This window comes from Vanacampus margaritifer, chromosome 1 (assembly GCF_051991255.1).
Source record: "Vanacampus margaritifer isolate UIUO_Vmar chromosome 1, RoL_Vmar_1.0, whole genome shotgun sequence".
NCBI classification, from domain to species: Eukaryota; Metazoa; Chordata; class Actinopteri; order Syngnathiformes; family Syngnathidae; genus Vanacampus; species Vanacampus margaritifer.
The window spans coordinates 948257-965694 of record NC_135432.1 but is presented as its reverse complement, the minus strand read 5'-3'; the positions used below and the strand labels follow the sequence as shown (position 1 = coordinate 965694).

Here is a 17438-nt window from a genome sequence, read left to right as displayed (position 1 = left end):
TCTTTGGACAATGGCAGCGTTTTTTTGTGGTTCTGCTACGACACCATTTGAACTGGATCGGAAATAAAACAACCAGCATATGACTGACGTTTAGATTCCACTTTGAAGGATCTTTGTGCGCTTGGTTTGTCACTTTTTGACTCGCGACTGCCACCTCTGGCCCAAAGCATAACTGCAGCATCTGCCAGGCTCATTCTGGGTGCACGTGCGAGTACGCGCACCCTCTTAAATCGACAGCCACAAGTTGACAAACCGAGACATGACTTCTAATGAGGTAAGAAAAACTCCGCCCCTCCCCTCCCCAAAGAAACTGTGGCGTGTGAGGGTCCGCACGCTCGACTATAAAGGGAAGATTTCAGCTGATTGATGCAGTCAGAGTAAAACAGTCAGGGCTCTTCCTACTCATCTGGGCATTGGTGGAGCATGCATGATGTCGAAAAAGCCACAACGTGAACTTTATTTTGTGAGCTTTTGTAAAAATATGTCATTTACTTTTTAGGAATTCAAATGTATTTGGACATTTGACATTTTTGTAAATGATTCATTAAGTTAAAAGTGTCGTTTATCGGTTGAAGATCATGTCGAAAATGCGACCATTAAAAGAAAATGACATGGATGTCTTTTGAGTGAATGTTTTTATTGATGAACAAGTGGGGAAAAAATCATGTAAGTTTTCACGGATGTAAATAAAGAAACAGGATCCACAAAAATGTGCAAACCAGCCTGCTAACCTTCATACGCAGGGAAGTCAAATGAAAGCAGATATTGTAGAAAGTCTTTGTTGTTCTGAAAAACCCGATTCTGATTTGGAATAGGAAGAGTATGGAGAAAGAAAGGAATAGCGTATGATCCAAAGCATACCACATCATGTGCCAAACATGATGGAGGCAGTGGGTATGAACATGCTTCTTGTTGATGATGTCATTCCCGAAAGAAGAAACTCATATTTGCAAGGCGGGCTAATACATTCTTACATTTAGGCAAAGGAATGAATGAGTGAATTATAACAAACTGTGCTTCAACCATAAAGCTGCCGGAAAATGACCCTAAACCGCAATTGAATGAAATCCACGGGATATTTTTTCCAACAGCAAGCAGGTCAATGGCCTGTCGTTAACCTGGTCGAGAATTTCACTTCCTGATTGATGGCCAGGAAGAACCACCAAAGTGAAGCTAGCACACGTGAATGTCTGGAAAATCATCTCAGGGGAGGAAAGTCAGACCTTGATGAATATTCATTTCATCTGTGATCGGCTGGCAACAAGTCCAGAGTGTTGCACCTGAAATAAGCTGAGACAGGAATGAATTGAAGATTGCTGATGTCAAACGTCCGAATCAACATTTGAGCCCCTGATAATTGTCATTCTGCATTAAATGACTCGAATTCCTGAATATGATGTGACATTTTTTAAAATCACTTTTATTAAAGCCGATTGCCTCAACCTCAAATTCAATGTAGGGGCAAAATCATAAGAACTCCCACTCTCCAAATACGATACTAGATGATAACAAGAAAAAGGACATCAAAAGAAAAGGTGACGATTTCAAACGAGAAGCAAGAAACTGAATTAGGATGCCAGACAAGAGAAAGAAGGAGCGGAAAATGAAGATAAAGGGATCCACATGTATGCGCTACCATGGCGTCACCATAGCAACGGAAAAACCTCTGCACATCATCGCCCCCCCCCCCACCACCACCTCTCCCCCCGTCTCACTGTTACGACATCTTCTGCCATAACCCAGGCCTGGGACCGTGTGAGCTCGGTTGCCTTGGAAACTGAACAGCTCACAGCAGTCCTCGGAGGGGAAGACGCCGAGCCTTACCTCTCCACTTTCACCTCCCAGTCAGTCACATGATGAGCTCTGGCACTGCAGCTGGAGCCATCAAACTAGACTGGAGGGAGGGGGCTAAGAGTGTTACATCATTGCACCCATTTTTTTTTTGGATTGCACTCCCAAAATGCACCACTTAACTGAAAAGTGCAGCACAATGTTGAGCGTTGATGAAATTGCACACCTCCGTGCCGATATCAACCGACGAGCCCGCGCGAGCCGCCAAGCAAAGTCCTCATGCAAAACGTTGACACACATGCGCACACGCGCAGACGCGCTGGGATTGAGCGCGGGTGTTGAGATAAGGAGCTGCGGCAATTGAGTGTGGGGGGACAGAAGGGCGGGGGGGGGGGGTTGGATTTTGGTGCCAGTAGGAGGTTTTATGTGATGGGCGCATGCAGCACCGCACATGCGCGATCGCTTCATATTAAGCTTCGTATTTGAAGTTTGAAAGATTTAGATGGACTCATCGCATTCCGTGATGTCAAAGGTCTGAATTAGGCGGTTGCCATCAAAGCAGCCAGGAGACGCTTCCCGTAAGAAGATGAGCTCATCGGTGGCCTCGTGCAAAATGTCATTCATCATCACAATTACCTGTGGCACAAAAACCCCCAAAAGATTGGCTTGGGTTTCGATGAGCACGAAAGCATTCCATCAACTGCGTCCGGCCTTTATCGCTCGAGCATGTGCGCTGTGGCAAAACGTGGCAACGGGATGAAAGTGTGTCCCGTGCCAACGGCATGACGTGCAATGCAGATAACGGTGGACTGCAAGAAAGGTGACCGCGTTCATCCGATTGTCCGGTTGATGGCGGCGAGTGGCGAATCCAAAACACGAGCGCATCTACTGTAAATGTGGAGCAGCTGCCTGGAGACCACGTTGAGATGGAACACTGACCTTGAATCAGCACTTAGAGGGACTATCACGTCCTGAGGTCCCAGCATGACCGCTACCCCCTCAATGCGCTCGCACCACTCGCATGTTTTGGTCCGTCAGCACGTGACGCTTGGCTTCGTTTGGATCCTGCTGTTTCCCAATGTTTGCTCTTTGCAAAATGACTCTCTGGCGGGGGAGATGCGAATGTTTCCCACCCCTCATGGAATGATGCGATGCATGGAAGCGAGAGATCCCTCCTCAGCCTTGGGGGAGGTCTTACCTTGTCTCGCTTGGAGCCCCGCAGTGGGAAGAAGCACGCGAAGAGGAACTTGCCCCAGCTGATGACGGCAGCCAAGCACCAGTTGAGGCGAGCCATGCCTGCGTTTCGTTCCTCTTGTCTGCGAGCCCCTTATTTCCGGCCGGGCTCCAGGGTAGGATCCTGTAACCCCCACCAAAAAGAAAGACAACGTAAAAAAAAACACCCTTCACAAACAATGATCTCCCAGTCCAACAACTACCTGTCTGCAAATTCCAATTTGTAATGGCCGACTGCAAAAAGCTACAATTCCCCCAAATTGGATAAGACCCCTTGGTTGGATGGTTTGGCACAAGCCAAAGCCATGCAACCGTCTTGCTGTCTGTCCATCCGTCCCTGGTCCCGTCTGCCTCCCAAGCCAGTCTGGATCAGTTGGAGTGTCATGAGCATCGGCGGCTGCATCATGCGACGAGTCCGCCACTAATCCACGACACGGTTACACACATACGAAGGCATGCCCCCCTTTTCCCCCAACACACACACACAGCACTTGCCTTTGGCACAAGAAGAAATCACATTGAAAAAAGCGCTGTCCTGGCACATCCATCCACAGGCTGAAGAGCCCCCCTCTCATCGCACGGCTCCCCTCCAGGCTCAGGATTCCCGGTGCTTTGCGCTCTCACTCTCGCACGCCGCTGCCGCTCTCTCTCTCTTTCTCAAACACACACGCGCACGCACACGCAGTGATGCTGCAGCACTTACTCAGCCAGCAAGGGGAGGGGGTGGAAGGGAGCAAAAAAAAGTGTGTATGCTTTGGTGGAAAAGGCAAAAGAGAAGGATGGGAAATGAGAAGATTGGAAGAAGAAAACAAGTGTACGTGGCTCGTAATGGAGCGTGCAGATGAAGGCTTGACGTGCGTCAAATAGTGAGCGAGTCAAGATGGGTGGATGGGAGACATCGGGAGGGGAGAGCAGTGACAAAACAAAGACGTGGAAGGCAGCGAGTGCTTGGAGAGCACTGATGAAAACACACACACACACACACACAGCCAATATGCGCAATGTGCAACCAGATGATTGTGACGTTAGAGCACAATTGGGCTGAATGGAAAAGAAGGAGCGAGAAGAGAGATATTGAATCATTGTGTCTCGCTCCGTTATCCTCCCGTCTCTCTCACTCGCTTTCACACACACACGCACACACACATTGGTATCACGCACACACGTCCACGCGCGCGAGCCGAGGACTGCAGGTGGTGCACGGGCTGGTTGACTGGTGCTGCAGTCTCTCTACGCTTCAGTAGGAGCACATTTCCACTGCAGAAGGCTTTTCTCTCCCCCCCCCCCCCCCTTTTCCCAGCCCGACCGACCCAGTGCACCACCGCCGGCGTCACCAGCACACCAACGCAATCACAACACATCAAAGCAGATACGCAAGTGTGTGCGTGGACCAGCACATCCAGCCTGCGGGGAGATGCCAAATGCGGAGGAGGGTTGGGTAGCGGGGCAAAACGCGAGCCCATATGGAAGCAATACGGCAATCAAAAGATGCTTTTGGGCTGGCGATGGGAAGGAGGCATTTGGGCTTGCCAAAATGGCGGCAGGGCCACAGGATCGTTTCCCTTCGGTACGGTTTGATGTAGAAGAACTTAAGAACCCTTAATCATTTCAATAATTGATTGATTGAAAAGTGCAATCCCGGGATGTCCCAATACTTTTGATCGTGTGATGTCTATACAACGATAAATACACAACGTTATGACGGTCCTGTCCTTCCATTTATACACGACCAAAAAGAAATTGCGCCTGCATAGCAGTGCTGGACATGGACAGAAAGAAAACCAGCCAGGTATTCTCTGCTCACTTGGCAATGGGCTGATGGTCCTCATTAAGCATAAGCAACTTGCATAATCACTGCTGACTTCGATTGGGTTGCTTGTCACGCTGCCCACCCGTGAGAGTGCGGAAAACCGAGGGCTGCCAGAACTGCAAAAACAAGTATGGATATGACATCATAAAGTCCTATCGTGTCAAATGAGAGTGACGGGACAAACTGACATGGGCGTGTAGGAACTGCATAGCAACTGACCATCATAAGGAACAGAGTGTTTACAACTTGGTAAACCTTATAAGAGTGGCTAATTAATATGAGTCATTTGGATTTTCCAATTGTTTCAACCTGATTGTGTTGTTCAATCTGAACCATTATATTCTATATGAAATAACAGGTTTATGTTTATCAATCCAATGCATTGTTCTTTTTTTTAACCCATCGTGTAGTCAAAACTTCATTAAAAAGAGTTTTCGGTCAATTCATGTAGGTGCAAAATTAAGCGAACCCTGAGCTGCATTGCTTAAAACAATCACTCAAGTAGGATCAGGTAAGACAAATTGGTAACCAAAGCAACCACCGAAATGGACCAATGACACGAGAGGTTGAGCCAAGAAACTGAAACGGAGACAAAAGCACGTCACGTCTTACCCGGCCGGGTGAAGCCATCCAGGTCAGTCATGCTGAGAGGAAGAGAAATGTCAGGAAGTGGCGAGTGACGGCACATCGGACTGGGCAATGCTAGAAAGTCATCTAAAAAAAAAAAAGAATGGAGCTTCATCATTCCGCGGTGAAGCAGATGATCTGCAACGAGACAACGCTGAAAATGACCACAATCCAGACTACAAGTGGACGACCTTCCAAAAGATCAGCAAATGTTTTGTGTTTCGGGGTTTGTGCTCGTGTTTTTTTTGCTATTATTTTTTGTTTCATATTTTGTGTTTTTTAGATTTGTGTTTGTGATTACCTTGTCGTTGATTTCATTTTTGTGTGTGTTTTTTTAAATTGTGTTTGCGATTTCTTTTTTTGTTTCGTATTTTTGTGTTTGCACTTTTTGTTGCTTTTGGTTTTTAGATTTGTGTTTGCGATGACCTTTTTAGTTGTTTTAATTTTTTTGTTTGAGTTTTTTCTTTTTATTTGTTTTTTCTTTCGCTTTTTGTTTGTATTTGTGATTACGTTTGGTCTTTCGTTTTTACATTTTGTTTTTGTAATTTTTTAATTTTTATTTGCTGTTGTTTCATTTGTGTTTTTGATTGGCTTTTTGTAATTAATTTTTTGTTTTTTGTTAAAAATTTTTTATTTCATTTGTGATTATATTTTTGTGATTGTTTTAGTTTCATTTGTGTTTGCAATTATTTTTTGTTTTGCGATTTTTTTGTTTTATATTTTGATGACCTTAGTTGTTTTCATTTTTGTGTTTCAGTTGGTTTTTTGTATTTTGTGTTCCCATTTTGTTTTGTGTTTTTGATTTGTATTTTGTTTTGTTTTTTATGTTTCCATTTCGTGATTTTTTTTTATTTTGTTTCATTTGAGTTTTTAATTCGTTTTTTGATGTTGTGTTTCATTTGTGTTTTTGATTTAGGTTTTGTTTTTTGGTTTGCAGACGTGTTCACGTTTTTGTTTATCGCACTTCAGGGCCACCGTAGAAGTGCACCTTGTGTGTGGCCCAAGGCCCAAACACTGTGAGAAACTTCCCTTCCCGCACTTATTCTATTATAGACAAGAAAGTCTTACCTTATGAGTGTCAGTTCCCAGGCTGGGAAGCGAACCCACGCCAATCTGTGACCACAGCGCTCCGCCACCTGAATCCTCGGTAGAGTCTTCAAGTTGGTGGCGAGTTGTCCAGGCCCCTCCTCTCCTTCTCCAGGCCCCTCCTCTCCTTCTCCAGGCCCCTCCTCTCCCTCTACAGCACCCCCCCCCCCCCCCCCCCCCACGTGTTCGCTCTGCCAATCGTGATTTGTTGTGTTCAAACTTATGCCATGGCGCTAAAGCATGCATGTTCAGTGAGCATGTGGCTTTTTTGGTCTTTTTTGCTTGTTTCAGATCTTAACGAGCCACTTACATGTTAATAGTTTGATTGACAGCTCCCTCCAAAACAGAGCGGTGTGCTCGCGCAGGGAGTGAGGGAGACGGAACATACCAAATGTAAAAGGGGTGTCCGGGCTAAACTACTACATACAGTCGTGTATTGTTTCCCTTTTTTTAATGCTTTATTGAACAACGTGCACTTACAGCAACAGACATCGCAAAAGTCACTTTGAGAAGTGTAGCTAAACCGATCACACCACGTAGTAAAGACACCAGATTGGTTTTTCCCACGCGTCACCTTTCCTTCCTTATCTTCGTGAGTCAAATGCGCATATCTCTCAGCCGCTGTGAAAAATAAAGTTGGGCAAATGAACGCAGAGTTTGTTATCATTCCGGGAGGCTGGCGAACACAGCTTTACCAAGACTGGGAGGCAGCAGCATGCAAGTTATGCCACAATTTGTCAATGGATCGGGAATGCTTGGGCCAACGCAAAAGCCGGTACCGTGTGTCAGTACCAGATGTGATCGGGCTGCCAGATCCTATCGGGGTCGCCTACCGATGACGTCAAACTAGTTGTACAATCAGATCGGAGTATTGTACAGAATGGCCCTCCTTTCCCGAACAGATCTGTCAGGTGAAGTTTTAGATTGATCATGTGAAGAACTCCCTTGAGTCAATGGCAATTATCAATTTGGCTTATGAGGTTATTACCTCAAAAGACTATCAAAAATCAGATTTTTCTATATCAACGTTTGTTATAAAAAAAAATATATATACATGTTTAATAAACAAACTGTATTTGGGGGGTGTACCTCAGTCCTCAGTCCTGGTCTCTCCACAATGGCTTGTCCAGCGTTGTGAGTGACAGGCAGACCATTTGCTAGCCGCCCACACGGCGCTCTGTTCCTGTTCCTGCACCAGCATCCCATTCACATTCAGAGCACACAGTCTGTACTGTATGGAGCAGACACCAGATTAGGTCCCATCACACACCTCATCATTCACTAATGTGCTGACTCATCCGTCTTCCACTTCTCTCTCGCTTATCCTCTCATTCCCTCCTTTTTCAATTCCATTCCAACCTTTTGTCTTCTGCTGATGCCCTTCTCTCTCTCTCGCTCTCTCTCTTTCTCTCTCTCTCTTTCTCCGACTTATTGTGCAGCACTTCATCTGCAACAACTCCCAACACGGTGACACCATTTTGTATGGAAAAACGTCATTTTGCGCGGCGACGTCACGCAATTTTGTCCCTTCGCCCAATGTGCTTTGATCCCGATTTCGATAAATCCCGCGGGGCTCAGTGGATGCCGAGTGATCCACACCGCACGCGTCTCAGGCTGGAGACGACGACGATGATGTTTCATACAAGCGATGTGCGGGTCAGGGTGAAGGACCCGCCCAGAGCGTTCCCACGCACGGCTCGTCTCTGCCGAGTTAAAACTCCGGGCGACAGCTTTGTCTTTAACGGGGCCAAATGATGTGAGGGGACGCAGATGCACTTAAGGCGGAGGAGCATGAGTGGTGACACATCCGGGGCCGACTGCCAAGGTAAACTCACTTATTCAGCCGGGCCTCCCCGCCTGCCCCGCTTCAGCGACATCCTATCGTTTCGTGGACGACGGAGGGGGGAGGAGAGCGTGGGACATGCTGGGAATCTTTGCTCAAAAGTGTTTGCATTGCTTGAGGTTTTTTTGGGTTTGGTATTTTCATATACGTAAGAAGTAAAAAAATAAAAAAAAAAAAAAAAAAAGTGAACTACCTTCCACTCCATTCTAATTGCCGCGGCCCAGGGCAGTGTTTTAATAAATAGAATGTATAATAGATGATGACAATGATGACTCATTCAGTGATTGATTATTTCAATGATTGGATGCATCAATACAATGACATCCACCAAATGTACAGTATCAACAGAGCGCAGAATCTGTCTGCCTGTGTCTGGTTCAAATTCACCCAAATCACATTACACCACCTGCGCCACAACTTAGACCTGGTTTCGACTGGTCTAAAGTCTAGTGTGCTTTCAGCCACCAAATTGTCAGGTCATTTCGGGACGTATAAAATACCCTCGGCCCACCAACATCCCTTGCTACAACCTTATGGAGAGGAGTGTAAGGTCCATTTTTAAGAATGCAGGTTGGCAAATGGTTCCTTTCCTCGGCAAAGGGTGAAAGCCCGTTTTTTACTTTGAGCATATGTTGTACCCATCCCTTCATTTTTGAGCTGTCAAAATTAATAGATTAATTGACAAGTAATTGATGATGAAATTAATGGACAACAAATTTAATAATCGTTTGGAGCCTTTTTTTTAATTGAAAATTGTCCAAATTCTCAGATTTCAGCATATCAACAGTGAACAATTATTGACTGATTTCTGTTTCATGAAAGAAGACTGACAATCTTCTGTGATGAATCAAAATGAGACATTTGTAAACATCTGTTTCTATTTAATTTATTATTTTTTATTTTATTTTATTTCATTTCTATCTGTTTCCGTTTTGCAGCAATTAGTATTAAATAGCTAAGTCTCATCATTATTCAGAAATCTCTTGAAAACACTGGGAAAAAGCTTTTTTGCCGCATGGCCCTGCTTGATCTCTTATACTCTGATGCCACCTCCTGGCCGTTTTTGTAATAACTACCATTGCTTCAAGAGTTCTCTGCAGTTCAGAGGCTGCCTTCTGTATGCTTTAGCATAAAAAAAACTGTATAAATCCGTCTTTGGGACACTGGTAATATTTCAAATCGAATGTATTTATACGGCGGCACGGTGGCTGACTGGTTAGCATGTCCGCCTCCCAGTGCAGAGGACGTGAGATTGAGTCCGGGCTTTGGCCTCCTTGGGTGGAGTTTGCATGTTCTCCCCGTGCAAGCAGTTCAAGGTGTACCCCGCCTACTGCCCGAAGAACAGCTGGGATAGGCTCCAGCAACCCCGCAACCCTTGTGAGGACAAGCGGTTATGAAAATGGATGGATGGATGTACTTGAGCAAATGAGTTCAACAGTAATCAGAGGGGAAATGTGTAATACACTTTGACGCAAAATTAAAATGAATCCGATTAGTCGAATAATCGAAAGATTTTTCGATTCTGAACATATTCAATAGTGACAGCACTATCACAGTCTCATTCAAATGATTAGTGAGTAGGACTTGAATCTCGCTGACGTCAGCCCAACGAAGCACAACATTGTCAGTGACCGCATTTCCAAGCAAATTACGAATTTGTATTGTGACCTGATTTTCCTGCTCCCAAAGGCCCCGTGATCATAATTCCCCGTATGTCCCTTTGTCACCTTTACTGTCTTGCTTGAACGGTCCAGGCAAGGATGGCTGATGTCGGTGCAGCCGCAGAAAGCTGCAGGTAATCAGCAATGTACACGCCCCTGATAAGGCCCAACCGGCAGCAGCCAGACAACAGCGACGCGATGCGCTTCAACAGTTATCGCCACAATCAGCTGCAGCGCCGGGCCAAATGAAAATCGACCCCCAACTTCACTCCGCACCTTTAAATCTTCCACATGCCGCAGCTTTTGCTGCCAATAGGAGGCCGTGGCACAGTGTTGGCTACCTGGCAGTAAATACATGTCAAGTGGACATAAACATGCAACGACTTCAAAGTCGGTCAAGGTCACTGTAGACACAGTTTGGGATGTGTGAAATCAAAATGAGTCCTTGGAGGCGGCAGCAGGAAAGAAGAAGCGGAGCCGAAAGGCACGCGTACCCCCTACCCAATCCCCCCCCCCCCCCTCCCCCCGAGCGTCCGAACATGACTGCTAGCTTGCATCCCGCTGCTGACTTGGCTGTTCTCCAGTCGCGTTTGTGGCACGCTTTTAGCTGCGCTAATGTTGCTACCTATGTAGGTTAAAGACCCCCTTGCGGTGGGCAAACACACCAGCGCCAGGGGGGGGGGGGGGCGTCTCAAGGTGAAAGCCGCTCATGCGGGAAAGGTTGCTGCCAACAACTGAGAGAGAAACAACACAGCCGTGCATTGCAGCCTCGATTGCTTGGGAGAGAATGTTGAGACTTTGATATCTCGGAGTGAATTAATCACCTCATTCTGTCCGCTGCGCTCAGAAATCTGCAGAGCCCTCCTTCCATAAATGGGCCGAGGAATCAATCGTACCACCTACCCCTTCTAATTATACGCATTCGTCACCAATGGCAGCGCTGGACTTGGATGCAAAGTGACAGTGAAGCTCCAAACAGTTGATCCCAAAAGCTCACTCAGGACCAGCTATCTGGGACCGGCCCAATCGGCTGCCAGCAACTTCAAGATGGGAAGGAAGGAAGGAAACGGCGCAGCTGACAGCGAGTATCAAATAAATGGAATTCAGAATCAGATTTGACGTAGTTTGGCCGTGTTTTGATTTCCCAAAAAAGAGGACGCTCGGCCTGGCCTGGAGATCGAGTGCAATCGCATTCAGCAATTCTGTATGAATTCAACGATTTTTCTCATGCACTGCGAATGTATAATAAAAATGTCGGCAGTCACGAGAGGCAGAACGCGCGCATGTGACTCTCCTGAGGGAATTAATGGGAAATCAACCCTTCTAAAGGCCTCGTGTATCCGACGGGACACAACTTGAGGCGCGGCCGTCGCAGGGAGCGAGAAACACGAAATAGCAACCAGAAGATGAAGAGCAGACTCGTGCTGGCAACTTTGTCTTTCTTTATTTTGTGACACTGACAAGGAAAATCATCTCAAGTAACAATTTGTTTTAGTGTTCATTCCGTCAATAAAAACTAAACAAAAAATTATTTTGTCAACAAAGATTTTTCACCGGACTAAAACTAGTCAACAATAACTGGGACTAAATCAGTCAGCATTTTTGTCAACTAATGAAAACGAGATGGAAATGTCCTTCACTTCACAAAAACTGGACTCAACTTTAAGGACATTTTAGTTCATGAAGAAAAATGAGACAAAAATGATATGATTTTGTCAAATCTTGTCTCTCTTTGCTAATCTGTCACAGTGACACTGTCATGTGACACACGGTGACCCCCCCCCCCCCCCCCCTTTTCAAATCTGAGTGCAACTTGCACAAACACATTAGCCTGGCGAGAAAGTGGGTGTGGCCGAAAACAGGCCGGCCAATCAAATTCGTATATTTGCGTGACATCGTCTTCGTGAGCAACGTCACTCTTCAAGCAACGACGACACAAGTCATTCACTTCGGTCTCTCTTCGGCTGGAGGTTGGACTTTTACTCAGAAGGGGAAAAAAAGACTTTAACGAGTCGCTATTGACGCTGTTGACAAACTATGTTAAAAACTAACAAGCGTGATTGAAAGTGGACTAAAACTGAATGGAAATTTTAAAATGGCAGATAAAATGACCACTGACTTGTTTACCGCATGGACATGCGGTAAACTGGCGGCGATGTTTTGCAGGTGCGAATGGTCTCCCTGCCTTTCCTTTGCTGCCGTCGCTCTGTTGCCATGGGAGACACTTATGTAAGCCGTGCCTAATCCTGTTAACTGTCACTGCGGGAGCCCAAGAGCAGGGGTGCGTTGCCGCGCTTGGAAAAAAAAAGTCCCTTCTTGGTGATTCAACAGAGAGCTTAATTGTCTCGGGGAGTGCGATAAGGTGATTTCAAGCTTCCATTGGGGGAAACCAGAACCGGAGAGGCAAAGCGCCACCTGATTGGCCGGCTCTGGAACCGCCCACTGTGAATGCAGGAACGTTTGTCATGTGCATTCAATTTGGAGCGCGCTAAGCTAAGCTAGCCTCCGCACGAGCATACATCAAAGCAGAAAAGCCGAATTTTGCTCCCAGATGAATAAACGTGACGCTCGCTACGTTGACGCTGACACGCGGCGAGAGTGGAGCCAGATTTGGGGACGAGAAAAGGCGGAGACTTGCATGAACGGCCATGCGGCGTCCTCCCCCTATTCTCGCAACTGCCTCGTGCTCCATTAGCTTTATTACACTCTTGGCTGACGACGGTTATTGTGCAGGCTTTGATGTGAAGGTCAACGTGAGATCCCACGCAGGCATTTTAGTCTCATCCAAAATAAACAAAACGACGCACAACAAGACCATTTTGTTTGGACTCATCATCACTGTGATGCAACTGCTAAGCGCAGCGCACAGGAACGCTAATGTAATGGTCGCAAAGCGGGCATCATCATTAGCTTCACCTCCAGTGCCGCATTGCTTGGCTTGTTAACTGGCACCGGAGGAAAAGCGAAGCATTTCATGACCCTTAAGAAAATCATAGCCGTGCTCGCCATCTGCCATCAAACTGACAAATACAGCTCAGTATGTCAAAAATACAAGTTTAACCCTCAGGCTTGATGACCTACTGGTCATTTGTGTCCACTGAGCTCAACTTCAACCATTTTAGTTAGAATAATATGTTCATTACGCCCCCGCTAGTCCAAACACATCATTTTGATTAATATTGCATTTGTGGCATAAGAGTTGAGCAGCCAAATCCACCCGTTTTTATCAATCTCAGGGGGCGGCCATGTTGCCACTCGCTGTCGAGTGAAAATGACATCACAGTACCTGAGGGCTCATGCTGCATTCAAGGAGGGTGGGAAGTCGCAATTTCCCGACCTCAGACCACGAAAAGTGCACTGGAAGGCCCCTTTGAACTGGGAGGTCTCAGTTGGGAAGTCAGAAAACAAAATGGACCCCAACTTCACCCGCCGGCTTCAATCCCACGTCACTCAACAATGGTGACGCCCCCCCATGGAGATACCAACTATGAATGGTAAAACAGTTTACGCGATCATAAACATAGTTATCTCTTTATTTAACATGAATTTAGTTATTTGAAATGAGTAACTCATGATGTAACCCAGCGTGACTTTTACTGACTGCGTGAAGCACAACAACAAACTTATCGGAATCAGCCATCTTTGTTGTTTACATTCGCCTCAAGCACTTTGAGGTCGGAACTGGCACTTTCCGAGTGGGTTCAGTCTGACGAGCCAACTTCCTCCATTGCAGCATCAGCTTGCGAATGTCACATGACCAAATCCAGAAAACAGCTAAGCCGTGGTCATTAGGGACTGTGATGTCATTTTCAGTCAATAGCAAGTGGCAAAATGGCCGCCCACTGAGATGGCTAAAAACGGGTGGATTTTTGGGCTTACGGTATGTATCGCAAATGCAATCATAATTAGAATAGCGTGATTGGACTCGTGGGGGCACAAGAACGTGTTATTGTAAAGATTTTTGAAAAAAAAAAAAGCTGTACCAATAGCTATATCAGAAAAAATAAGGTAGCAGTGAGAAACTGCACAAATGTGATTTTGGAACTGATGTTGGTTAAAAACTTGATGCAATAAAAGAAGCAAAAGGCATTGAAAAAAAATGCAGATTTTGATGTGTGTATGTGGGCAAAAATGCTCCCTCAAAAGTCACAAACAGGCTGAAAGTCGTCAACTCGAACCAGGCTGGAGGCGTTAATGCTAGCGGGAAGACTCCAGTGTTAGCATGTGTGGCTTCTACTGCAAACATTCCCATTGCAGATTTGCACATTTGTGTTGTGATGTTCCAAGTTCCAAGCCAACTCACATGCCCGCTGTTTGAATGCCACAGCAGTCTCCCTGCTAAGGTCAAAGGGTAACACACGGGAATACACGCACTCAAGCTAAACTTGCCGTTGCTGTCTGCCCAACATCTGCTTTGCGCCGCTGCCAGGGCTGCGCGGCAACATTTGGATGCGAGCTCATTAGAAGACAAACAGAAGCAGCGGCGGTCGGCAGCCATTTTTGTGCCAGCTCAGCAGGAAGAGCGGCGGGGCGGCGAAGCCAAGATGGATGCTATAATGTGAAAGCTTGGATCCGACACGCGCGGTTAACATCATCACTTCACTCCTGCGGATGACGCTGAGGCCGACGTGTCAGACTTTTGCGCGCACTGCAACGCAAAAGCAAAAAGATCCCATTTGGCGTCGGGAGGAACATGCTTGCGTCTGTTTTGCGTAGCGCACAAAATGGATGTGATTTTCACAACGTCACGCATACTTGCTTTCAAGGAAGGCCGAATTTCAACGGGTAGATGATTCCAAAAATTTATTTAGTGGAAATTCTGTGATTATTTGGTTGACTTTTCTGTTGCTCGGATAAATGCAAAGCTCCTTTGAGCGTGGAATGGAAAGCGCGTTGTCGTCTACTAGCATGCTAGCCGCTGTATTTTGCTACTCCGTGACAAGCCAACCAAGCATTGTTCTCATACTCGCTGGAAGCTTTGCAGGTATCAGAGACAAAATGACAGCCTTCATTAGGTACTTCTGCAGAAGTATTATGGAATGTACAAGCCTTATAGTGCAAATGCTTTGACCCCAAAACAGCTTCGACTGCCTCTCGCTCGGTGCAGCTGGCCTGTCATTCGTCTCACTCGAGCGAGATCGGCGCTGGTGCCCGATCATGGCAGTGGTTCTCAACCGCGCTCCTCGAGTACCCCCATCCGGACGCTTTTCCATGTCTCCCATAAGCAACACGGGGGGGTTTCAAACCATCAGCTAATTAGCAAGCTCTGCATGAAGCCTGATAACGATCCTCAGCTGTGTTGTTATTATAGTTTGGGAATTTTCACTTTGGTTCGTTTTGAGTTTTGTTTTTTAAATTTAGTTTAAAAAACACCCCGATAACAAGAAAAAAGTAACACATTTCTTACCTAGCATTGCATTTGGTCGGAGTTAAATGAAAAAGCAGCCGAATTGGAGCCGAAACTCAAGCGCGCCAAATTGTGGCCTCATCTGAAGGTGCTTTTCTATTGGCTGATGCTAGATGACGTCACTTCTGTGTGACAAAATTTCAAACGACCTCATATTCCGGTTAATATTGATTTGAAATAATTAGACTTAAAATCACATGTAAAATCAACCCCAAAGGCTCATGAATTAAATGAATTACCAAAGACTAAAAACAAAGGATGTTTCGCTATAATTATAGTTAGTTTTAGTGATTTTAAATTTTTTCTTTATTTCGTTAACAAAATAGTTTTTGTTGTTATTTGACTTTTTGTTTTCTAAAATAACCTTGGTTGGCTGTAGGAGACCGAAAACAGGCTAGTTCGGGGCACTCGACGACCGCGGCTGAGAACGTGAGCTTTCGAGCATCATCGCTTTGCACGATGTGAGGCGGTTTATATTTTGTAATGCAATCAGACTGATGCCTCTGTGTAACATTATGAAGAGTAAATATTTATGATGCAGATTTTCAAACTGATCAAATGTGCAATTTGGACTTTATATGACATTGCATTCTAAATCCACAGGCATCGATAATAAGATGAATCGGACCTGCGGCGAATTATATGTCAAGTGATGTGCACGGTTTAATGTTTGTTTTGATACTGTCACGGTGCGGAGTGGAGGACCCAAATGCAGGGAGGCAGGAGAACCACGGCAGGGATGCAGGTTATACTTAACAACAACACTAACAGGTGTACTGGGTGAACGAAACCAACAAAGATCTGAAAAGACCACAAATCAAACTAACAACAAAACACCAGTGGTGACAGCGACAACGATCCAACCAAGACTGAGGGGAGGCAGGAGACTTTATAGACGCACACTAACGACACAACAAGACACACCTGGAGCAAGACACAAGTGGCACGGAGGGCACGGATCGCACGGATCGCTTGACACCAGGAAGGGCGGGATTACACTCAACAAGACGAAGGGAGACACACAAGCAAAAATAGAAAGCAAACATGACACATGCTTGTGTGGCGCTGCATGAACGTACGGCCCAATTCCTGCTGTGAAGGCTGACAAGTCCAGTCCAACTCTCACCTTGTCTGTGAAGAGTGACCCGGACAGAGGGTAAACGCTGAGAGTCCCCCGAGTGCTGCCGGATGACTTCGGTCGAGTCTCATGATGCTGAGAGATTAATGAAGCCGCTCTGGCACTGCGACTCCTACGGGGAAAACCAAACCAAACACAACACGCACGTGCAGATTTCACGCTACACAGCATACTTCATCATATTACCCCACACCGTGAGCATAGCTGCCAGAGGTACGCGACCTTCCCGCTTTCCCAATTGTGTATACGTTATAGTTTGGGAATGATAGTTTGACTCCAAATGCGGCAGAAAGTAGGTTTGTCCTACATGAACTGGTCCATGAATATAATTTACTTTAAAACGTAACAATAACACAGTTTATGTGGAAGGTGACGTGACAAAACCTGGAAAATAAGTTAGCAGACTTCCTGTTTGTGCTGCATGAACATACTGTACACACACACACACTCGCACACACGCACGCACATACACGTACTCACCCACATACAAAAAATTAAATAAAAAATTCAATTAAATTTAAAACAAATACTAAAAAAAGAGAGAGCAATGATGATGACATGTCAAATCGGTAAAATTACCGAATGAACAATACTGAGCTCTCCATATTAAAAAAAAAAACATGATGGACCCCAACTTGCTCAACTTTTATCACTGGTGTCGTTGGAGGGACAATTGTCAACATCAGAGCATTTCCGCAATACAACGCAAAATAAATGCTTCCTTTACGCTGAAAACAAACAGCAAGCGCTTTTGCCTGTGACGAGGATAACAACCAGGAAGATTGTTAAAGTGGTTAGACCACATTTCATCACATTTTGAAATCATAATAATACTCACTAAT

The 17438-nt window shown here is 45.7% G+C and overlaps 1 protein-coding gene and 1 long non-coding RNA gene across 3 annotated transcripts in view; both read right to left on the bottom strand.

Annotated features, from left to right (window-relative positions):
- tns1a (tensin 1a) overlaps positions 1-3996 on the bottom strand; it is a 59434-nt gene extending 55438 nt beyond the window's left edge. The window contains exons 1-2 of one of the 2 annotated variants that reach the window (XM_077567039.1): positions 3520-3996; positions 2990-3148 (exon numbers count right to left, since the gene is read on the bottom strand). In XM_077567039.1, coding sequence (XP_077423165.1) covers positions 2990-3085 — 96 coding nt within the window. In that variant the 5' untranslated portion in view covers positions 3086-3148; positions 3520-3996. Of the gene's footprint in view, positions 1-2989; positions 3149-3227; positions 3486-3519 lie in introns of those variants that run through there. The other variant, XM_077567040.1, reaches the window with a different exon arrangement.
- An 841-nt stretch (positions 3997-4837) lies between these two features.
- On the bottom strand, positions 4838-6645 carry LOC144039357 (uncharacterized). Its single transcript, XR_013289419.1, has 3 exons — positions 6530-6645; positions 5447-5548; positions 4838-4950 (listed from the first exon to the last, which is right to left on the bottom strand). It is a non-coding gene; the product is annotated as an uncharacterized LOC144039357 (long non-coding RNA).
- Positions 6646-17438: the final 10793 nt, after the last annotated feature.